The following is a 25,419-nucleotide window of genomic DNA, read 5'->3' as shown; positions in this document are numbered from 1 at the left end:
TCATTACAAATTATACTGATTTTCTTTGACCACCAGCGAATTAAAAAAAACATTCAAAACCCATTTCCAAGTCAGACTCATTCCCTCTAAGGGAAAAATACAGATCTGCAGATGTACGAAGGTCTTCACATGAAGGTAACATTAGGGAGATGGTATTTCTATGGAGAGAAAAAAGTGGCAGCGGCGAGAAAGACAGTAAAATCCAGCTAGCTAGAAATCAATGTTTTAGAGTTCACAACAGAAAAATTTCATTAAAAAAAATATTTGAGCATTCTTTTTTTCAGATAATTAAAAGAAATGCCACACAAGAGTAAAATTTAATAAAGTAGACTTTATAAATTAGAATCAGAGACATATTAATGAATGGAAAATACATGCCTTTAATAATCTCTCCAGTGAGGCATATATATGCCTGGTCATGACACACAGCCAAATCAAAGGTGTTTGGCTGCAAAGAGAGGCAACAGGCAGAAAAAAACCCCCCAGGGTATAGGACTATTATATGTTTTGCATGTTTGGACATGTGGTCCCTTTCTGCAAACAGAGCCCCTACTTGTGCTGGTTGTGTTCACTGCCTGCCAGTTGCAGTGGAAGGAGTAATTGCTGATTATCTGTGAAACCAGGGTAACATTTAGTTAGGCTTTCAAGACTGAGTTCCTCATCTTTTACATGAAAGCAGCTAATGTATGTATATACATTAAAAAAAAACAAACAAACAAAAAACCCAAAAACCCAAACCTACATGGAATTAATGCATGAAACAGAAAATCAAAATCATGCAACTGACAGCAAAAATATTTCTTAACTTTCTGAAAACTGGAGAGAAAATTTGACCTAGAATGCAAACTGTCTCTTAGGCTATGAAAAACTTGTATTATTTTGAAAAAAAAATAACATCTGATTTAAACCAGAAATATTTCTTCATACTGTAAACTAGCTTGTGTTTTCTTTATATCCAGATTTTCTCCCTATCTTTTTCTGAACTGTGTTACCAGAAAACCTATTACCAATTTTTTGGCATTGCCCCAGAATATCTGTCAAATGCTCATTAGCTGGTAAGTGATACGGTAATTTCCAGTTTCCCATACTAGAGGAAACTGAAGCATCCCAGATGTCACCACCTTTATCATATTTTCCAGCATGTCTGTCCATCCTCTGAGCAGATGTGAGGCCGCTCTCCCTGTGTCATGAGAGGGAGGGTGAGAGCTGAGCACTGCCTGTGCTCCCACCAGACTGCTGGGCTAGCCCAGGGCACTAGAAGGGACATTGCATGACTGTCTTCAAAGGATTATGTAGAGAAAAGAAAGACAGACTCTTCTTCACAGCAATATTAATGTAAGACCTAATGTACAGTCTGGAAAGCATAATTGTATTTCTAGCTTGTGATCAGCTAAAGGAAGTACAGATATCATCTGTCAGGTTTACTGATGATTATTATCAACAAATTCTTTCTGGTTTTCTCACATCCCTGTATTTCCACTGGGCATGTTTTGTTTCTCAATACCTGTATTTTTGACAGCATTAGTCAGCTCACCAAAGTAATGAATCTTACTGCTATGCTTTTTCCATCTTTAAATGTGTCCATATAAAGCCCTCAGAGTGCCCGCAGCAAAATTGCTTTTGGTTGACTTGTAGGGTTTTTTTTAAAGTGACTGAGAAGAAAAGCAGATTCTAATACGTCACAGAGGAAATTAAGATACAGTGAAATCTATATATGCATGTATGCATGTATATGAGTTTGCACATTTTATAGCCTTTCCCATAATTTAAAGACTCAGCATTTTTATGTAAATGGTTTACAGCAATAAACAAAAGGAGAACATCTAGATTTGCAATTGAGCATGTTGAGACATAAAAAGTCTGAGATACCCAAGACCAGGCATACTTCAGAATAAAAGTACATCATCAGGAAGGCAACAGAATTAGTCCTGATGTGTATTTCAGTAGAGATGCTGTCAATCAAACCACTATTTAATTCAACACACTGTGTCAGCTTGTTTAAGTTACAGGCCAGCTGGAGGTCCCTTCCTCATTAATCATTGCATCCCCAGGTTTCTGGGATTACTCAAATTAGCTGCCTGCACTCTTGGTGCACTCCCCCACAGAGCATTGTTCTGCTGCCTGGGTCTATGCCCCATTTAATTTGTCATCAGGCATTTTGAGACACCTACAGAAACGAAAGAAATTCTGGAACAGAGATCAAACTAACAAACACCCCAATGTCTATCCTAGAAGCTGTTGCTAATGCCTATTTTTGGTGATAGGAAGCATGGGAAACACCGCAGGATTTGAAGCAATGACAGCGGCAGGATCTTGGCTGTACACAAACACACAAATGGCCTTGGGTTTAAGATGTGTTAATTTCTGGTGGAGGAAAAGGGGGAAAGAAAATGATGACTCCCTTTGCTCAACTGATCTGGAGCAGCATTAATCTGTATACCGCCTTTCTGGACTGGACCATGCAATACCTACTGAAGCAAGGCAGAGCTAGAGAAGTGAGATATCCTGCAGCTGGGTTTCCAAATCACGATCATAACACCTCACTTCTGCAGGAAAGTTTGCCTCTACAGAGCCTTGCTGCTGGTCTGATCCTGAACTTCCAAGTCTTGGATGGACGTGCTCACAGTTATTATGAATTCAGAACAGACAAGATTTCTGAAATAATTAAAACCAGAGAGGCACTAGGGACATTGATGTACCTGTGTTATACCCTTACGTCTAGAAAGTTAATTCAGCTGCAGGAAAAGGTATTTAATCTTTGCTGCAGCCTGACTAACTGCCATGGAACAATGAGGATTATTAATGTGGGCAGGCTGCGTTGGTAGGCACAGGAGGGAAGGGAGCTGCAGTGATCCTTGCTGTGCCAGTTCCTCCTGTCTTTCCAGGAGATCCCGCTGACTCTTTCTTCATGGCTTTATAAAGGGTGAGAAAACAGGGCAACTTACCTTTAAAATCCAGCAGCAATACTCAAAACACCTACCACAAATCCTCCTGTATGGACACCAGCAAAAATAGTACAGGTTCTTAAAGCACATTTTGCTTAAAATCTGTGAGAACAGAGAAAGAGAATCCGGCAGGCGGCAGGGGCAGCGGACAAGTGAAGGTCCTCTCTGAAGTACTGTAAATGGTCAAGAAACAGGCTGTACTCTACTGAAGCTAGAGGATACATATACTAAGGGCAACTGATGTATTTTAAGCCAGGAAATCTGCTTCCTGGTTTTATTAGGATAAAATCTTATAAGGGCAACTATAGTTCAACCTATACATGCGGTTTTAAAATGACATTTTCTAGCCAACCTGTGCTATAAAGAACATATACACAGAATTTGCAGGCAATGCATTGTTTCTTGAACAAGACAAAAAGCAATTAGAGAAGATTGCAAGCATGCAATTAGTGCAAATAAACAGAAGATTGCTTCCCTTAAGTTGGAGGTTATTTGTTTTCTAAAGCAGAGTCCCTCTGTGGCAGACACAAAGGTTTTAGTGATGGTGGCTCTGACTTTTCACAGATGACTCAGCTATCAGGTAATAATTACTCTCATATCCTCATCAACTGTCTAATATTGGACTATGTTATAATCAACAAATCCACCTGAATGATCACACCAGGTCAACAATGGGGAAACGGTGTGACTTGCTGGGATGTTGGAGTGTTCCTGCCCCCATGGCTGGTTCAGTAACATACCACCTTGAAGCCAGAAAGATTTTGCTACAGGGATGTTTTTTTCTGCAGCATGCTTCTTAAAACAGAGTGCTAGCACTGTGGTAAGCTCTCTTTTGTGAACCTGAAATATCATAATAAATTATACTGAAAAATTACTAATGTAATTGCAGTAATTGTTCTAAAGCCAAAACTACTTAATGCCTTGAAATTTTGATTAGTTTTGAAAAATGCCTCTCTAGTCTAATCTGAACCCCTTTCCTTGTGAAATCTGACTCTCTCCAAAAGCTGAATGTATTAACGAAAAGCAAACCAATCCGTATTTTCCATTTGTTCTTCTCTACTGCCTACAATAAATGACTGTTTTGCACCACATCTTGGGAATAGGAGAAATAGAGAAAAAGTAAAGAATCAAGAGGAGTCATCCTGGATGAAGCATTATGATGGTGGTAAGTCATGGCTGACATAGTAGAGCTGATAGTGCAAATAAGTCTTGTAATACCACTCATAGGCAAAATATACAGAAATACATTACATCAATAATAAAAAATACATGAAAACGTCTCCCTTTCTTCTCCTGAGATTTAACACTAGGCATTTCTTTACATTTTTTTTTCCTTTTTTTTTTTATTAAATCAAACCATAGTTAAAATAATGCAGTTCTAGATCTTGGAACAATTCAACTGTCTTTGCCCAAACCCTTCACTGAGATTCAAAATAGAAACAGGGAGGAAACCAATACTGATTTGAATTCTACTCTGTCTTATTGATTTGTGGAATGGATGGCATCTACTTAATCTCTCAGTTCACTGCATGACTATATGTTGTGTTCTATTAAGAAGTTGTGGTTGGGCAGCACAGAGAAAGGCACTGATCTTGCAAAGCCAAAATGCACACAGGGTCACACTGAATTGCTTATAGAAATAGGGGAGATGGTTTCTGTGGAGGCAAATGACTGTCCTTGACAGAGAGAAGCTTCCAGGGTGCAGGATGCAATATACAAGCGAGGACCACGTAGCTGGGGATGAAACTGGGGGATGCATGAGAAGCAGAGAAGCAAATGCAGATAGCAAGCCCCTGACATAAGAGATTTATCTTGAGATCCAAATAATATTGGACATTTGGTTTTAATTAAGAAAGCCACTGAAATGTTGTTTAATGAGAGTCACTCTAGAGCAGCAGACTCTATGGGCTGTACCCTAGATTCAGATCCGCTCTTTCATTTTAAACCAGCTCAGCCAGCAAATCTGTGTTTTCTGCTTCACTGGTTACTGTGTTCCTTTGTGTTCAAATGAAAAAAAAAAAAAAAAAAAAGGAAAAAAAGAGCTTTAGATGCTGAATGTCCTTTCAGTGAGTCTATCGAGGAAAAGTCCTCCTTTGAACGCTCAGAAACCAGAGTTAATGAAAAATAATAACAAAATCTTTGTGCATTTTCCCCATGCCCATAAAGTAAATATTTTGTGCTCTCTTTTGCCCTCACTTACCCTAATAAAAACATGGAGTAACAATACTTAGTTCCCTTTAAAATTTCTAGTGAAAACTTGTAATATCACTGATCAAGTTCAGAAAATCTACCAAGAAAAACTTCACTCCCAATTATTTATTTCAAAACTTAGGAAAGGGGAAAGGAAAAAAGCAGACAAAACTTCAGATTCTTCACCAGGACTTGCTCCCTCCTCAAGTCTGAGCCATGAGCAGCAGTGTCTGTTACACATACCTTACACACTATCTGCAAAACTATCCATGCCTATCTTAGCAAACACCCTGGAGAATTGCCAGTACTGAATGTTCTCAAAACTTAGATTTTGACAGCATTTTCCTGTCAGGGTAGCAAGACTACAACAGCAAGTGTCTGAGCACACAACCACATGGTTTATGTATTACACAATAATGATACAGTTAACAACCTGGGCAATTCTTGGTATAACAAAACCATAGCCTCCAGGTGCTACTGAAATGTAAATAGCTACAATGGCCTTGTAGATTGGTATTGAATGGCATCTCGAATGAGCGTCGAGAAAATGAGAGCCCTCAGTTTAGATTCAATACAGCTCAGACAGCAATCCTGCAAAGCATCTACTAACTTATGCCTTACTGTATTATTAATCTTATAGCAGAATAAATTGCACATAAAGCTTTAAGAAAATTATGGATGGTGCTAGAAGTACTCAAACTGAAATGTTCATATACTTTTAAACATCACCCATGCTCCTAGTTACTGGATATTAGCTTTTTTTTTTTTTTTCCCTTCATGTAAGCAACTGCCAATTCTTGTACTTCTCTAGAACTACTTTCTGGTAAGGCTCCAGGGACTAAATACTTTGGTACCTTCAGTCACCCATCTGCCTAAGCACTGTATTTGGGAACCTTTAGCTTGCTTTGTAAAAGAATACCTATTTTTGCACTCTGTCAACCTTGCATATGTTTAGATAACACCCCTTACTTCAAAACAAAACAAAACAGATGCCCAAGAACTGGTATCAGCCAGGTATCATACCCAAACAGTATCACCTCAACTGTTTTAAAACATACCCACTTCCCTCACAGCAGAGTAATCACATTTTAACAATGGATATGATTTTAATAATTTGAGACTTGGGGATGAACAATCCAGGGAGATAGAGTGGTCTGTCTGCTGAAACCCACCATTCCCTTGCCAGGTTAGTAAAATCACCCGTCTGTTAGTTAACTACATAACACAAAACTGTCATCACCACCTTCGCCACAGACACATTACCCCAGAAAACAGCACATGTAGGAGAAAGGATTCACCTTCCCCCAGGTGTTTTCCCAAAGTTTTGTGGTGGTGAGAGAAACAGCAGGACCAGGAAAGATGTCACAGGAACTGGGGGCTGGAACATCTCCCTTCTCAGGAAAGGCTGGGAGAGCTGGGCCTGTTTAGCCTGGAGAAGAGAAGACTAAGAGGGGATCTTCTCAATGTCTACAAATACCTTAAGGGCCAGTGTCAGGAGGACGGGATGGGCTGTTTTCAGTGGTGCCCAGTGACAGTACAAGGGACAACGGGCACTGCCTGCAACACAGGCAGTTCCTTCTGAACATGAGAGAGAACTCCTTTACTCTGAGGGTGACAGAGCACTGGCACAGGCTGCCCAGAGAGGTTGTGGAGTCTCCTTCTCTGGAGACATTCAAAACCTGCCTGGATGCAACTCTGTGCAACCTGTTCTCAGTGAACCTGCTTTAGCAGGGGGTTGGGCCAGATGATCTCCAGAGGTGCCTTCCAACCCTGACCATGCTGTGATTGTGAGATTCAGATATGGTGGGAACAAGTGCAAGCTCTGTCCGGATTAAAGCACTAGGAAGGGACTTTTCAGTGGTATTCCATTTGAGAGGAATTTACTGCTATAAGCAAGCCAGCCCTCCTTCTTCTGATTAGTTTTGACATTCACGGAAACTGACTTTGGCATGCAATTTTAATGCAAACAACTGATGTTGGATTTAACTATTTTTATGCTGTTTATTTTCCTAAAAGAAAGCCTGTATCTGACTACCTGTTTTGTGAATAATGAGCAGCAGCATGTATTTCCTTAACTCCTCAACTCTAACAGAGAGTCCTTGGATTATTCTTTTTAATTTACTCTTCACTACATCCGCTTTCCAACAAAGCCCAATACCTGCAAGTTCTTCAGATGTCATCAATAAACTCTATGGGACTTTATAACTTACTATTTCATAGAAAAGACATTGTTGGGAGTGAAGTAGATGTTAGTAGCCTGGAACATTAAAGTAGTACTCTGAAAGAGATTGACTTCATGCGTTTGAAGAATTACATAATCATAGATAGCATCCTTCATCCAATGATCTCAAAGCACAGTGCAAAAATTAATAATGAATATGCAAAGAGACTTACATCACTGAGTTCTTCCTAGCATCTTAAATTAATAGGCAGAATGCTGGCATCCCGCATGCTTTATGCTCTGTACAACTCTATTTATAAAAACCCAATGGTCTTAAAACATTCAATCAGATGCTTTTGCAACTTGCAACTTAATTTCAGGACAAGTATACATTTGTTCATAAGAGAATTTTGACTGCAAAGGTGATTTGGCCATTTCAGATACTAGGGTTCAGCCCTTCTACATGACACTTCCATCTGGTTCGTACTGTACTAACAGGATGCTTCCCGAGCCTGCCCTGCCTTCATGAAGTAAAAGCTGTGTGTACAGTCACTGTCAGCAAAGTACACCTCTTCTTTGTGATTCTCTACTCACCATTTCACATCCAGCTGTCATTTCAGGTTATTAACACTTTTTTAAGCTCTGTGGCACCTGGAAGCCAGCCACCTAAGAAATCACCTCCATCCCATTTCCCATTCAGTCTAGTGGCAATTATATTTTTCACTTAAAATAGCTAGGGCATGGCTTCCTAGGACAAACAGGATGACTCATGTAACAGATTCAACCTCTGGAAATCGTTCCCAACAATCTCCATCAAAGTGGATTTTCGTGAGTTTCAGTATTCAAAGGCTTTGTGTCGTTGGGGTAATTTTTTCCCCTTCGGGTCTAAGTGGAATTCAAATGTGTTGTTGCATTTAATAGCCATTTCAGCCTACGACAACATATTGACAATTTACTTTTAAAATAGTGTCAATATTTTAAATTATTATTGTGTTCTGCTCCTGTACCTCTTTTATGCTGGAAAATACTTAAAAAAACATGGATATATTACTATATATTAGAATCATAGAATCATTTAGGTTGGAAAGAACTTTTAAGATGATCAAATCCAACCGTTAGCCCAGCACTGCCAAGCCCACCACTAAACCATGTCCCTAAGCACCACATCTACACAGCTTTTAAACACCTCCAGAGATGGTGATTCCATCAGCTCCTTGGGCAGCCTGTTCTGATGCTTGACCACCCTTTCGGTCCCTCACACCCAATCTAACCCTCCCCTGGTGCCACCTGAGGCCGCTCCCTCCTGTCCTGTCCCTTGTTCCCTGGGAGCAGAGCCCGACCCCCCCTGCCTACAGACCCTGTCAGAGAGCAATAAGGTCCCCCCTGAGCCTCCTCCTCTCCAGGCTAAACAACCTCAGCTCCCTCAGCTGATCCTCATGTTGCCAACATACAACATAAAAATGTGTCCTGTTACCAATCAAATTTTCAGGAAGTTCTGTTATGTATTTGTACATCACACTCATTAACACATTAAAAATACAGACATACTATAATCTGATAGCCTGTCACATAGATGCCATGGCTCAGAAAGAATATTCCATTTTCAGAGTTATTACCTATGCTTGATACTGTCTCTATTCCAGTAAAAGGATGCTGTCTCAAAACGGAAAACAAGTTTTATTTTGTGACATCTGTGTATTTTACCCAAGTATATAAAAATCCATTCATTCCTATAGCAAGAGATATTGTGGTATTGGACCGGGCACATTTTAGAATTCTTTCCTTGACGCAGGCTCACACTAATTATAGATTGTACCTGTTTTAAGGTAAAACTGAGTGTTTTCTGTGTGGTCTGAAAACAGAAAGTCCTCAATTTAAAGGCAGTTCTGACAGGAACTGGAACACCAGCAGGCAATCTCTGCCAAGTACGGTTATTTCAGTGAATTAGCCAGTATGGACAAAGAGGTTTAATCAGAACTCTGATGCCCTTTTGCATGTATCTTTCCAGAAAAGTAAGTTGAGGAATTAAGGTTATTCTTTAAAGTATAATGATATCAAGGAATCAAGCCAAAGCAAGTCAGATAGTTTGTGGCATTTTGTGACATAGAAGTTCCTCATGACCCACATTTGGGCTGACCACAAAGATACATTGCCATGAAACCTGCCCTATGAAAACCGGCATGTGAAAGTGTTTAGTGGTATACAGTAATATAATCTGCCATGAAACGGCAGAAATAAAAGCAAAAATAGGAGGGCGATTTCAATTAACTTCTATTTCTTCTTTATTTTGGTGGGACTAAACAGAAAGCATAAAATTTGGTCATTATTCATATAACAAAACTGTGACGTAGCATGATCAAATACCTTAACTACCTGTATTTAAACTTCCACCTTTTGACATATTGATTACATCAGACCACTATACACATGAAGACAACATAGTTATCCTGGATTTTAAAATTACTGCTGAAATAAATTACTTCATAAACTGCTTGGCACCTACATGTGTTTGCAGTTTACCAAATGATGGAAGACAACAACAATAATTAGAAGAATTAAATGCACTATATAAAGGAAACTGTGCATGGTTTCCCTCAACATACAGTCCTTGCAACCGTTCTCAACACTGAAATCATGCTACAAATGAACAGATACTAGAACTCCTTCATTTTTGTGCTTACGAAAGCCAAGATGACATCTCTCCGATGTGTTAATTAAAATAACTGAGCTTGTATTTTAGCATTATCATTAATATCTTTCAAAGTGATTTTGCTAGACAGACGTTATGCTGAAAAAGCTGGTCTGACACTCAAAAGAAAGTTTTTCTGTTTTTTCTGGTTATGGGGTGATTTTTAAACAACAGTCATGTTTCAAATATATTTCTTAGGACAGGAAATAAAAAGACAGACTGTCCCTCTTTTCTGGAGTAGTGGGCTTATTGTCTTTTTTCAAGATTGATGCTTTGCAAAACCGAATAGCAAATAATCTCTGGTTTTGGATTTCCAAAAAGGTAAGAACTTGTGAAGCTTTTTTTTCAAATACTTTCTATTTTCTTTGGTGTTAAGCTCAGAAAATCTTGACCTGTTTCCCTACGGAAATACATTTTTCTTCATAGTGTGTACACTTGAGCACAGAATTCTTCATGAGCTGAGCTACAGAAAGCAGCTTTCTCTCCATCCCATTCTGAACACTCTCCTAGGATGCATCAATAAATTATAGGAGCTTTGATGAAAACTCCATACTTAAAGATGTAACCATTTTTAGAAGGCTGATTTTAACACTCCTAACATCCCAATTTTATGCAATATTGCATACATGTTGAAAAATGAGAATGCTATACCCGATATTCATTATAATCTGGTAAGTATGACACAGTATGTGATTTACAAATTAAACAGAATTTCTAAATATATAGGCAGTGGTGCATATGGGCTGTGGAAAATTCAGCAGCATCCTAATTGCTGTAGGTATCCTGGCCCCGCTCATAACTCAGATATGGCTGCTTTTTAAAATCTAGCCTCAAGCTTCATGCTGTGGAAATGTCATATAAGCAGCCGCACAGTCTTCCAAAGGAGAAGACCAGCATGATCTTATGCTTGGAGGAATTCCAACCAAAATTTGCAAGACATCCCTTTTACTTGAGGTTAACACTTGTATAATTTGCAAATACATACAGCATTTTGTGTTTGCAAATACAAGTAGCAGTTTACGCAAAAGCATGGGTCCCATTGGCAATGTTTTCTAAAAATATATATAAAAAAATAAAATAAAAAATTAAAGAGTTATGTATCACAGATCTGCAACAAAAAATACATTTCTAAACTTGCTTACCTACCTTTCAGTTAGTGAGTGTAGTAATTCAGCTATAATTCTACAATGAAAGCATGCAGAACATGGAACATTTCAATTACAAAAAAGAAGTACACAATTTGCAGAACTTGGGCAAACAGGTATCCCACTTCATTTCAGGAAAAAGACTCATCATGTTTTTTCTCTAGTATTCTTCTATAGTTCAAAACCTGATCTGATCGTAGATATTTCTTATATGTTCAGCTGTATTTTTCATCATGAATAATTCAATTTATGGAATTTGCAAGAAATGCATTTAATTTTGCTCCTCACATACCTATAGAAAATTACAACTAGAAAATGAAAGAGATTTATTATTTTGAACAAAATACTCCAGATTTTATTTCAGTTTGACACAGTGTATTTATAGGGTGAATCGCAATACACTTTTTCCAAATTATTCTACCATGACACTCAATCAGCTCAAACAGAAAGAGAAAGTTAAACCAAATGCAAATAGGTGGAAGTTATGGTTTACCCAGAATGAGAGAACTATTAGCCCTTCACTTTTCAAAGTAACAGGGGATCTTTAGTCATCAGAGGTAGCCAAGACTTCAGTCTTACATTTCAGCTGAAAGGTATTTTGGCAATACAGATTAAACCAAATTATTATACCCAAGTGCATGTTTATGAAGTGCTCAAACAGGAGACAGGCATTTGTTTTACAGCTAAACTCAGGCAATCTAGTTATGTATTTTTCCATATGAGTAAAACTGATTCAATTACAGTAGTAACCACCTAAGATAATTCTCTTCAGTATATATCTTTTAGAGGCGTTTGATGTGACTTGGCAATATTCTTGCAGATGGAAGCACTTAATAATGCAGACCCCTAAAATACAGTTCCTCTTGGGAATGAATAAGAAACACAGGATTTCTCATCACAATAACAATGAGATTCTGTCTAAAAGTAATAATCCCAATTAAAGCACTGTATCAGACTTCAAAAATGGGGTTTCAATAACTGTGAAACATCACAAAACCACTTACAGTGGCTTCTGCAATCTGCCTCAGAAGTGGTGGAGGAAACAAGTATGACTGCTTATGAAGCAGATGATATTTCAAGAAAATCTAATTTAAAAAAAAAATAAAACATACCAACTGACAGAAATGAATAACCAATGATAAACGTTATCATTTTGAACAGAATGTTTCTTATGAAATACAGCATGTGTGCAAACCATTAATTCTGCCTTCATTCTAACCAACTTGGGAAAGAATTGCAGATTGCTTTATAAAAAACATGAACACTGTCATAAAATAAACTAAACAACAACATCATCTCACACCTACAGAAGATTCTTCCTGCCAAGGATGAAGAAGAAGATGATCATAAAGCTCCTCACAGGTGTTATCTTAGCCTAATCACATCCCTACAAGGGCAGTTAGTAGTTATTGTATTCTCTGCGTACATGGTCAAACAAGAACAAATAGGTTTACAGATCAAGAGCTCACCGTGAGTCAGTGAGTTGCTAGCATTACTACTCTGGAGTTCTGACTCCCTTATTTTTGCTCTCATGACTAGATCATAAACCAGCTCAGATGTTCTGAAAGTTACAGCAAGGCTTTCAATAACAAGAACTAGTAATATTGATGGTAAATAAGGAGGGAATTAACATAGTACTGACCTCCTTTCCCGCTTCATGTCCCTTGTACTGTCAGTGGAACATAGTTCTCCATCAACGATTCCAAACAAGCCCTGAAGGGGTGGTTTCTCATGAAATTGGGAATATAGTTTTTAATATTATGATTCATTCAATTTCTTAATTCTAACAGCTAAATGTTTTTGCTAGAGTCCTTTTTTCTTTTTCCATCAGACTTCAAAACTTTGTGCAAAGTAGTCAAGTACCCTAAACTGCATGCTACAGATGGGGACAGTGAGAGAATGAAGCAAAATGACATAATGATCACCCCCAACCACTGCCACTGCTGGGAATGAACCCAAAGGCTCAGGAAGCTTAATGGCAGAAGACCTAAAAATTTAAACATACAAAAGAGCATTTACGCATCTATATAAGCGAAACAAAAATTCATAAAGGACTAATCAGTAAGAATTTAAAAGATAAAAAAAGCAGCATGTTGGTAACTCTGAATTCAGAGGAAGATCATTCAATGATGAGTAGACGAGCAAATACAGCGGTTAAGGCTGGTGCTTAATTTGACGCGTACACCCTTAGCATGGGAGGTGGACATAAAAGGTGAAATGAGAAGGGTTTTTTTATCTGCAACAAATGCAAATCCCAAAAACCTCAAAGGGTTTTGAATATAATAGGCTATCAGTCTTATTCCTTCTGTTCCATATGCTTCACCTGAACATTTATACCATTTTTTCTTGGTTTTCCAAGTTATACGTCATCTGTGTTTCTTTCACTCTTTCTTTCACTGAGATTTCATTCATTTTAAAACATTAGCGTGGCATCAACTATTAAAATTTCTTACTTTTTCCTTCTGATTGATTGTTATGTTTTGTACTTTCTACAGTCCCCTTATCTCTTTATCTCCAGTTATTTTTCTACCCTCCCCCCCCTTTTTTTTTTTTTTTTTTTTTTGTTTTTTACATGTACATATACTCAGATTGCTATTTTTAAAGAGGTATTTACAGACATTAGGAACATAAATCATACTGAAAATTGTCAAACACTAGATTAAGCCTCTTCAGTTTCTCTGACATTCTTATCCTTAAACTTTCAAATGCTTTGACAAGTCACCACACTGATCTCTTTTTTTAAGCACAAATAAACCATGCTTTTTCAACCTCCACATGCACACAGCGAATAGAAGGCAATCACATGAATCTTTTGTAAAGCAAGATGGTATACCTCTTAAGGGACATACCCTGTACTTTTATGTTTAAAGCAAAAAATAGAGTATTTTCTGAAGTTTCCTTTTCATTAAAGAATGCTCAAAGGAGAAAGAAAACACATACAAAAAACATAAAAGCCACTATTGACCTTTACCACAGAACTGTGGTGTTAGACTTGTGGAATAAAGGAGAAGGGACACTAAAGCAAGAAAATACATGTATTTACTTGCACTCATAATTCACTCACAGCTAGTGGAAGGAACAATTGCTTCTGCAGAAAGACCAGATCTCAATGCAACAGGGAATAGTTGAGATGCCTCTACAGAAAGGCCCTGAAAATTCCTGCCAGATTTGGGTTACTACCTTGGACAACCTACTAGGAGTCTTCCTGGTGGAAATGACCTCTGAGGAACCTTCCAAGGGATACTGAGTATTGAAAGTCCACTAGCTTTTGACTGGATTCCTTCCAAAGCTCAACACTCCATGTTACCCACTTTTGCCCTACCCTGTCATGGATCCTAAGTGCAAAGATTTTTTTAGGGTCAGGGCAGGGATGGATAGATACAGATGCTCTCCATACAGAGGAAAAGAAAAGCATCCAGAAAGGACACTGTGTTTCATGAAAAATATGTTCCCCCACAGCTGAATCTGAGGAAAGGCTGATATGGAAACAACTGAAAATAAATCAGAATTGATCTCTCACTCAAGTAATATCGATGTGACAAGCATAACTTTCAACGCTTTTAAAAGTACTTTCGAGCTGCACGATATTTTTGCTGCAATAATAAAAAGGCTATCTAAATAATTGAATACCAGTAGTTCCATGGTAGCTTTGCTGTAAGAAACTTCATCTCTTCCAAGTTATTCTATAGAGTTCTCTAACATATTGCTGACTTTTTACTCTCTATATATATTAGGTTAAAAGGATCATTTTCAGAACTTCATTTTCGCTCAGAGTAGTACACAGCCAGTAGGCTTTTTACCCATTTAGAATTATACTCCCTTTCATTTTGGAAAGACTCCCTATATTAACCACCTAATCCCAAAGTAGCCCATTAGGGATCAAAAGTGATCAGAAGTATATCAGTTTAGCCATTTTCATTTTCTCATTTAGTCATATTACCTATTTCTTTGCCTTGTGGTCCCTTTTGAGTGATATTTTAGCTATCTCCACCTCACACATCTGGATTATACGTCAATTTGGTCAGTGGGCTACATATATTGAAGTGAGAGCCTTTGTATACGTGTTACCATATTTGAAATGTACATTAGAAAAAAGTAATAAAGTAGACTCACATCATAATTTTCCTTTAAGGCCTCAAACCTGTTCTAAGTGGAAAACATGCCAATTTTACTGACAGTAAATCGAAGCATAAAGTGATTATGTGACTTGCTCAAAGTCACTTGGGAATTCTGTAACAAAATGGGACCAAACTTAAATGCCCCATGGCATCCATCTGCTAGGGACAACACAGCACTTAACAGGACGCTCACGCTTTGCTGTAGTGGCAGCTGGAACCACAGTTGGACAGTCCACAGCACCTCACATGGCACCGGGTACTTCTGTTTTGCATGCACGTACATAAAGTGAGGTGCATACTTCTGTATATGAACTGGAATTGCTTCCTAAACCTCCTAAGGCAACTCTGTTTTATTAAATAGGCAACACTGTTTCCAAAAACCGAGAAAAATGTTCAGCATTCAGGTAGTGTTTAGAGCTTAGACTTTCTGATTTGCAGTAGAAATGTAGAAATGTAGAAATGAAAGTGGACTGAGAAATAGTATTTCTGATCACTACAGTATAGGAGAGTGCCTAGCCAGTCTGAAGTCTTCAAAGACTTTTTTTGGCAACGGAAGTTTTTCAGTTATATCTCCTGGAGCTTTATACATCTCAAATACTTCTCTTCCTTCTGTTGGGTTTCTAATAGATATTGTAAGCCTTTGGGCTCCATGCCCAGAATCCTTGTGCCAAATCATACTCTGAAAGAATCTGTTTTATCTGTTTAAAATGGTAATGTAAACACAAGTTCTTTGCATGTTTTTCCATTTAGACTCATGCGATTCAGGTGAATCACAATAAAACAAAGAAACTCATGGTCAAATGAAAATAGAAAATGTCGTACATTTTAATTCTTCATGGAATCCTCTTTGTTCAGCTCTGTTTAGTGTAGGACCCATTGACCATGCAGTGGTAACATCTGTATTTCAACGAGTTGACCAGTTTAGAGACATTTTGTCGCTCAGGTTCCAGTCAGAACCTCACTGTTCAACTGAAAGTTTCAGGTATTTTTGGAGCATCCCCTCTGCGTAAACATGTTTAAGGTAGCCTTCTCAGCCCATGACATTTTGTGTTAGTAACCCCATGGAACCACTCTAACCGCCTTCTAAACCACATCAGTCCTTGTTGCACCAGCTACCACTGATAGGTCATCCTTCACTTTACATGATACAGCATCATCCCTTTTGGAAATTACCCTCTTTAGAGTTTTATTTATTCCTCTCTAATTTGTGCAGCAGCTATACTTTGAAACATGTTTGTGTGTTTAGGTGATTTGTATTCTCAGGTAGCTTCCTTAGTAAGACAGGCACCAGTTATATCAGTTAAATTTTAACAATAAAACACATGAGCAGAATTGTGCAGTCTTCACTATTATGTTCACAGTATTGTTACGGCACTGCATCATTACTGCCCAAGTGGAAACAACTTGCAGGACTCCTGCCTAACAATATAAAAATAGCTTTCCAGATATAAGTAAGATATTAGAAAATGTCTCTCATATAGCAAATTTATTCTGCAGCGGTAGCACTAATTCATTCTTAAGAAGTAACACTTTCTCCTGTGAAGTAGAATTTATATTATTTAGAGGAAAACAAAAGAGAGAAAGAAGCAGCATATATTTACCCTTCGCACATCTTTGCCAAATGTTTCGCTGTAGCTAGTGCCCAGTATTTCAAATTGAACATAGGGGTTGGCGCCGTCTTCTCTGAACTCCATAACACCAGTAAGCCCAGTTATATGGCCCTAAGGAAATACATTTCAGAGATTTTAGAACAGAACAAATTTGCCTTTATAAACACTCCTCTTCATTAAAGGTACGCCAAATGTGCTTGAAAATGTTTACAGTGAACATAACTGTGACAATCACATGCTCTTCGACAGCTCAGACGTACTGCCAGAAAAAGGACTTCCCCCACCCCCCCTCAGGAAATTACATTAGCACTAACATATCCACCTTATATGTGTTCATGGAAATACAAATTCTGTCAACGCTTTACTAAGACTTTACATATTTTTTCAGTACTTTACTGGAGTAGTAGATTCCAAATACTACTGGAGTAGATATATGATAGTGATGGAATCTACCCCAAGTGTATTTGGAATACAAAAATACTAGTGATGGCCCAACACATTTCCCCAGATCTTCATCGTTCACAGAGACCCCAAAGAAAAGGCCAAGGACCTTGGTGGGTCAGGAGACAACAGGTCTTTCAGTGTAACTGGGACAGCAGGTTCAGTTCTGGAGTTGAATACAAAGGCATGAACTCCAAGTCCAAAAAAAAAAAAAAAAAGAGTATGCCTGCTGTGCTCCCAAGAGAGGCATGAAGAAAAGATAACATTTTCAGTATTATTCAAACCTCTGTGTGAAAATATCATGGAATTTGATTTTGGGTTTGAGCAAAGAGGCTTGAAATGACACTATAGTTTGAATAAATTTAGCAACAAAGGATGGCGTCATTAGGACTTGTCAGAGAATAACATAACACCATCAGATTGCATCATTTGACTAGATGAAAACCATTTCATCAATATACATGGGGAATCGGTTGGGGTTTTTTTCCAAATAATTGCTAAAGTTAGTAGAGTAAAAAATGAGTATTTTTTCCACTAGTATTTGTGATCAAATAACTTTCATACAAGAAGTTACCACGCATCTGCAAAGCCATAGTACTGTCCGTATTTGAGTATTTCAACACACTGCAAGACTGTAACTGTTAGTGACAGCTTAGCTAAATCAGATCCCTTTTGCTGTGGGCTGTAGTACGCAAATAGATACCAATGCTAAGCTCACTTATGAAGCTAGTTGAGCTGTAGTAAATGGAACATAAGCCTTAAACCTTATTATTGGCTGGCCCCTTGAGCTCCTGAAGTTCTTCTGTTGGGGAAATTATGATGATGCATGCACATAATTTGTATGACTACTCCTAATCACACTACCTCCAAGTAAGGTAGCTATGAGAATAACAGAAGTAGAACACACACCACCAGAGCAACACTGCAGGGTGTGTAATTTGTTTGTAATAAATCATTTGCTTGTTTAATAGCTGTAGATCATTCCTGGTAGTTGTAAATCACTTATTTGTAATAAATCAAAGAAAAGTTGGATAGAGGTCAAAAACCTTTTCAAAAACTAATCTCAAGTAGAAATGAAGCAACTCAATTACTCACACGACTGTGGTTTGTCTATTCTCACCTTCTTAATAGTCTCTAGCATGGATCGTCCTCCATTCCAAGGTTTGGTGGATTTCCTCATGCAGTTCAGACTTGCCATGCTGTGCCATTTCCTGTCCTCCAGTTTTCTGTGGAAAGCATTGGCCAGCATGAGCACACTGTCATACAGGTACAGGTTGGAAACCTGCAAGAATAAGAAGAATGAGCCTCCCTTTATTGGAGCATCCTTTTGAAGAAACTGTAAAAAACAGGAGATAAACAAAAGAAAACAGAAGGCAGCAGAAGTAAAAACTAGAAGCTGGGTGTGGTTGATACGCTCGACAGTCAAGGCAATTCAGACAAATACCAGTGCTCACTCCCACCTTCTTTCCTGCTTGGCACCTGGGCTCTTCTGACCCAGGGACTCCAGCATCTTTGCATTTCCTATGCATTGCCTACACCAGCACAACACAGGGCTGTAAAGATGTAAGAGATGGCACTTCAAATATAAACTCAAGCTATAGAAAGAGTACAGCTATCAATGAAAGACAAGGATTGCTACTTTGTCAGTCCTTTCAGCAAGGACAAAAGGATAGAATGGAATTCAGTTCTTGTTCTGTTTGTTCATTCGGGAAATCTCCTCAGTAATTTTTGGTACAGCAAAATACAATACTAATGTGACTGTTAGAACAGAGGGAGAAGAAATAACAGTATTATTTAGGTCTTATCATCTCTCTCCACCAAATATACAAGAGACTGGTTACTACTTTACTTCCTCTGGAGCTATTGATCTTAACCGCCTTATTCTTCAATTTACACGAGAGTTAAAGAGAACAATAATTATGATAAAGGCTCTAGTAAGAACACCACACTAGTAATGCTCAACTATGTATTTCATTTTTCAAACCAAGACACAGCCAGTGATACAAGATCAGATTTTTATTAAGCCATGGTATCCACCACAAGTGGTAAAACTTTAACAGTGGTAGCTGGCTGAGAGAAGTGATTTAAAAAAAAATAATTAGATAACCCCCACCTGTTTCCAGCGTTTGCATGCACTCTTCTTCAAACCTATACACAAATTCAGAGCTATTGATTTACTCTTTGCTAAACTCAAATCTCCAGTCAGCATCAAATGCCAGATACAGCTTTTTTTTTTTTTATTATTATTATTATCAAAAAGATACTTTCCTAGCTGAAGGCTTTACTCATGGTGATCCACAAATTTGCCATTTATCTTTCAGATTTCTCTAATTCACCATAGAAAATGGTGCCTAGAGATCAGGAAACAGCTACATGTAGAAATAAATGCAGCTGCATACTTCCTATTAAAATGTCACTCAGCTGTGAAAGCTTAAACATATATTACTGTTGTATCACTGGCTCCAAGTAAGCTTCTGATATCTTAAGATCCTAATCTTCAGAAGCAAAATGGTACATGTTCCCTGATCTGGAATTTGACATAAACTGAGAACCTAGGCACTTTGAAAAATCTTCTAGTATATGTAAATCTGAACAAAAGATATATAAACAAAAATTCCATTTTGGAAGAATCAAAATGGGAAGAAAATACACAAAAATGAGATTGAGGATACCCACTTATTTAAGTGACTGAACATAAAGAGAGCTGTTAACATGAAAATAATGCAAAACCTGTGAGATACGATCACTGAGAATCTCTCCCACCTGGCATTGCAATCTTCTTTCCCTTCTTTTCTTTCCAGCCTTCCTGAACAAGCAGTTCACATTCCCTACATTTGCTATTTTATTCAGTTAATCTTTCTTTTTAAAAGAGTTTCCAAAGCAGCTAATTTCCAGATTTTCTCTTTTTTTTATGAAAAGTGATTAAAGAGTTAGTGAGTCCCAGCAACTAAGTCTCTTCTGCTCAGTTGCATTTGTGTCTCTACTCTGCAGATATTTTCCAAACAACTTTCAGATAAAGCAACCAAGCAAATCCTCATTATTCAACAGGGCACTCTTCCTATTCTGTGCTAAGCTACTCTCCACAGAACAGACAAACAAACAAACAAAACACCCAAACAAAAATCCAAAGAAAACCCCAAACCCAACAATGAAACCACCCCAAACCACACACCACAAAACCCATTTGTTTAGAAGTAATTTTACATGCATGAGGAAAAATATTGTTTCTTATGTGTCATTATGATCCTCTTTGCTCCTCTTTGAATTTGATTTCGCTCCCTTACGTATAACTGACAACTCACTGTTGCCTTGGAACCACCACAGATCAGAAATATTTTGCATTTTCTCAGTTTGGCACTGTTCTTTTTCAGTTCTGGAAAACTGCAGCCTCATTCTCAAAACCAGTTTTCTTGGTTTACTAGCAGAGAGCTCTAGGGTGAAATACGAGATGTACCAGGGTACACTGCCTTCCTCCTCTTTCTGCTTGCTATGTTCTTAGAGAAGCCGCCACCATTGTGCAAGTGTAATGCACTGAAAGCTTGAGAAAACTGCTTTTGAGGATCTTAGCCGACATGACCATGCATCCAACTCAAATTACTTTCTGCTGTAGAGCAAAACTAAACGATCACGTGTTTACCAAACTAATCCTCATAGTTCAGTTAGACCTATAATGGATTTTGTACGACTATTGTTTTGTTTTCTTTTGAAAGAATGATATAAACTGATTGAAAGCAAGAAAGAAGCTGCACAAGAGGGTTTTCCACTACTTACATCGTGTCACACATATGTACCAAGGCAGAAGAAAATGTTAGAGAGAACACAGCATGTTGCTATTTGCCATAGAAAGAATATTATGTACAACCTGTTGTACACACTTATCCACTGGTATTTTGCCACTGCAGTTCTCTTCTACTGAAAGCCTCATGCAAAAAAAAATGAGTATATGGTACTATTTAATGGGCAAAATCACTTCTTTCATATAATCATATTCTGAGTATTTACTCCAGTAAAAATCACATGCATGCATTGCTACATTTTACCCTCTACTCACTCGAAGAGTCAATATCTTACAGAAGTTGAATTTTATTGACACAGTCAACACTTCTTTTTTAGAATAGAAAATTTGCAAGCTAGGAAAAAAACAGCCGCAAAACCTCCACAACTGAGGCTGGATTTGTAATATTAAGAAAATCAATTCTCTTTATTTTTATTATTTTATTTGCTCATTCTGCTAGTGTAGACATAAATTAACACAAAATATAAAAGTCCACGCTGCTAAGGACAGAACCCTTTAAAACTTATAAAGCATGACCCAAAGCATCTAGGTTTGCACAGTGATCAGAATTCAGTGTGTAGACAGTGAGTTTATATAAAACAAGAGAGGGCAGGATGTTAACATAATAGTATTGCTTTGGTAGTCCTCTAGGTCGAGTCATTTTGAAGTGCAAAACATAACCAAGAACAGCCAAGAATATCCTGGTAACTTAGAAAATAATGTCCTTTTGATGCTTCACAGTGTGCAGAGCAAAATCCAGCTCCTCATCAGCCACAACAGTACAGACAGCATGTCTTTGCCTAATCCCAAATGGCAACTAGCTTTGTGCTAGAAAACAAAATTATGGAACCAGGTCTAATCTAATGCCTGAGTAGTGTTGTGTGAATGTAGTTGAACAGTTGATTCCTTCAATACCTATAGCAAGATACATTATTAAATTACTGCGAGGTATATTTTTATCTTCTTTTTTTTCAAATTCTCTTCACATGGAGAAAAATAAGAACAACTTAAATGCCTCAAATATGCTTCTCTTCTCAAAATAATACTCACTTTCCACCTGAATTCAATTATTATGTATGTATTTTCTTGTAGAAAAAAGTTACTTAAACCAAGACACACTAATTCTGGCCTGATCTCACAGTAAATCCAGGGTTATAATATTTTTCTTTATTTTCTATTATATTCATTTTAATACAGCAAAAGCCCTGCATATGTACTAGTTTTTATTTGCAAGAGGAGTTTGCTGTAACCTCCAGAATAGTATTCCTGTGAAAAGAAAAAGGGTTCAGTGGACAAAGCCTGTATACACTTGTTTCTGCAACTGCACACATTTTAATTTTCAGCTAACTATCAAACTCTTTTTAAATACAAGTGTGACCACTGAAAAGGAATTTGTGAGATACCTGAGGGATCAACTATATTCTGTTTCCACCAGTGCTGTCAGAGGCATGAGAAAACGGTAAATTTAAAAATCAGTCTTCAGGTAGGATTTAGAGTTGCAGCAAAGCAGGAGAGAACAAAAGTCAAGGCAATGTACTTGGCTGCTTTGGGTTTTCCAAGCTCTGGAGGATTTTTTATTTCCCCTATTTATATATTCATAGAGGGAACAGAGGAGGGAAGGTCATATACCTGTTTGCAGGGATTCCCCCTCATATAACAAAAATTCCTAGATTAGAACAAAGTGTTTCATTTTTTTCCTGTTTCAAGGAAGAAACAATAATTTTGAGTTCCTCTTTCACCTCATTGCTGAGACCTGAAAAGCTGGAAGTATTTTGATCTTTTTGATCTGTCTGCTATAAGAATGATGATGACTGTTTCACCAATATATTAAAGAGTATGCCCTGTACATGAGTAATTTGAGGCATGTTCTGGTATAGCTTCTGAATATCATTCCAGACTTTCTGAACCTTTATTTTGCAATGAAGAAACAATCTGCCATAGACTGGTAGAGCAGAGCAGAAATTTTCAATGAGAATGGAAATCTCTCCCTATCACATTATTAAATGTCATTTCATAAAGGGTTTTATGTTAATTTCATGAGATTTTCCAGAGTGATTTTACCTTTAAAGTTTTACATATGAAGATACCTTCTAGCTCCTTCAGAGGCACTAATCACAGAGAACTGCTCTTCTGGGAAGGCCAGCAAGCTACGAAGGCTGACCCCAACTTCTGAGTTGCCAGCAGAGCCAGAAGTCTAGCCAGACAAGACCAGGAAAGACAAGCTGACACCCAGATGCCACTGCTTCAAAAACTCATTCCCAAACTGGGCATCTGTACCCTGCTGCTGCCAAAATCACCCTGCGAGTGGCCACAGCAGTCAGCTCCAAGGATGAAGCAGATGGAAGAGAAGATCAGACCGAGCACAGCCTGCCAGCAGCAGAAGCGCTTGCTGCCTGGGGAGTGATATTATTGTGCTTGCGTACGCAGACGCTAGCATGCCCTGAAACTGCATTTCAACTTTCAAAGTTCAAGTACTGCCTAACACAGTTATGCACTGTTGCCTCTAATGACAGGATGCATCTTACCAGGAGCAGTGAAGATTGATGGTTTACTTATAGTATAACGGCTTGCTTACAGGGATATTTTTAGAGTGGAGAGACTGAAAAATTGACCTGTTTCATTTTCTTAAATTAATTTTATAGAATCATAGAATGGGTTGGGTTGGAAGGGACCTGAAAGATCATCTAGTTTCAAGCCCCCTGCCATGGGCAGGGACACCTTCCACTACAGCAGGTTGCTCAAAGCCCCGTCCAGCCTGGCCTTCAGCACTTCCAGGGTGGAGCATCCACAGCTTCTCTGGGGCAACCTGTGATATCCACTGCAGATTGTGTTTGGAACCAGCTATCCAACTCCTTCTCAGCCTCCTGGAACCAGCTATCCAACTCCTTCTCAGCCTCCCTGATGCTACACAGTCCTCTCACCACCTCCTGCAGCCCAGCCACCTGCTGCAGGAGCTCCTCCACTTGGGCACAGGTTTTGCAGACAGGTTCACTGCCTGTCCCTACCTCAGGAGAAAGGACTAGGTGCTTCCCACAGCCTGAGGGTTGCACTGCAGCCTCTCCCTTCAGCAGCTCCATCTGGGTGGAGGCATCTGCCACTGCCAGGGTAGATGGTGCAGACCCCCCAGCCGGAGTTGCAGCCCTGGCTCTCAGATAGGTGCCCACCATTCTCCCTTAAGGTTCAGGTAGGATGAGCGCCCTTGACCTGTGCAGATTGTCACACAGCACTGCCCAGTTGCTGGGTGATGTGGACCAGTGGAACGCCACCGAAGAGGTGCCCACCAGCGCCCACGGCCTGTTTGCCCTCCCTGCTGGCAGGGCCCCCAGGGCCGCCCTCGGTGGAGCCGAGGTGCCTGCCGCTGCTCCTGGCCCTGCTCACACCTCGCCAGCCACTCTCGCTTGTAGAACCCCTCATGAGACCGCGCATGAATGCCGATGTTTGACATACACACTTCACTGCTTGGGGAGAACAAAATCACAGCCAGTAGTCTGGCATTCATGAGGAAACCAGAGTCAAAACCCAAATGTTCACTAGAGACTCAAATGTCAACTTCAAACTTCCAAAGGGCTGTTTATTATCAATGAGGTAAATGAAAGCCTGAATAAAATTATCCTAAAAACACAGAAAAACAGATCTCAATTGTATATTTATTCAGGCCTTCTGACAGTAAGGAATCTAACTGGTGTATTATTTAGTGTTTTGCCCATTCTAGTTTTAAGTATCTCAAACAATTGGGCTTCCAAGGAGTTCTTTGGAAGACTGCACCCTCAGAATCCTCGTTTCATTGATAAGCAGCTTTTATTTCCTCTGTATTTTCCCCCCTTTTTACTGCGTTACACACCTCACACCACTTTTCCCTACCTACAGTTTCTAGTCTCTGAATGCTCACCCTCCTTCAGCTATTTGTTATGAGTACTTATCATAATTATGAGCGTTTTCTTACTCAGTATGTTTTATAAAAACATGTTAACAATAATACAAGGCCTGGATTACCCTGTAATGGTCAAGCTTGTTAGCTGCAGGCATTGGCTTTGCTCACTAAACATCTCAAGAACTTGGCACAGCTCACACTAACTGTCCAGGGGAAGTCTAGCAGGAGACATTTGATAAGGAAAACTCAACACAACTACGAGTCAAGGGGACAAGAGGTAATATTGGAACTGCAAAACAGAGTACAAGATTATTATTTTACCCTATGGCACTTTTTTAAAAAATATGGGTGCCAATTAGGTTTCAGAGGCAATAAAAAATAAAAAATGTAGCCACTGACCCTTTCTTCTAGCCACTGTTGTCCACTCCCTGATAAAGCAGTGAAAAAAAAAAAAAAAATCAGTGAAACAATCAG

The 25,419-nt window shown here is 38.6% G+C and overlaps 1 protein-coding gene across 1 annotated transcript in view; it reads right to left on the bottom strand.

Moving 5' to 3' along the window:
- The window catches only part of GRID1 (glutamate ionotropic receptor delta type subunit 1), a 544,725-nt gene that overhangs the window by 83,692 nt on the left and 435,614 nt on the right, over nt 1-25,419 (bottom strand). Inside the window, exons 7-8 of the mRNA XM_037400885.1 lie at nt 18,420-18,581; nt 16,850-16,969 (exon numbers count right to left, since the gene is read on the bottom strand). Of these exons, the coding sequence (XP_037256782.1) occupies nt 16,850-16,969; nt 18,420-18,581 (282 nt within the window). The remainder of the gene's footprint in view (nt 1-16,849; nt 16,970-18,419; nt 18,582-25,419) is intronic.

This window comes from Falco rusticolus, chromosome 9 (genome assembly GCF_015220075.1).
Source record: "Falco rusticolus isolate bFalRus1 chromosome 9, bFalRus1.pri, whole genome shotgun sequence".
Taxonomy (NCBI): domain Eukaryota; kingdom Metazoa; phylum Chordata; class Aves; order Falconiformes; family Falconidae; genus Falco; species Falco rusticolus.
Note: the sequence above shows the minus strand (reverse complement) of the source record. Positions and strands in the feature narration are given on the sequence as shown.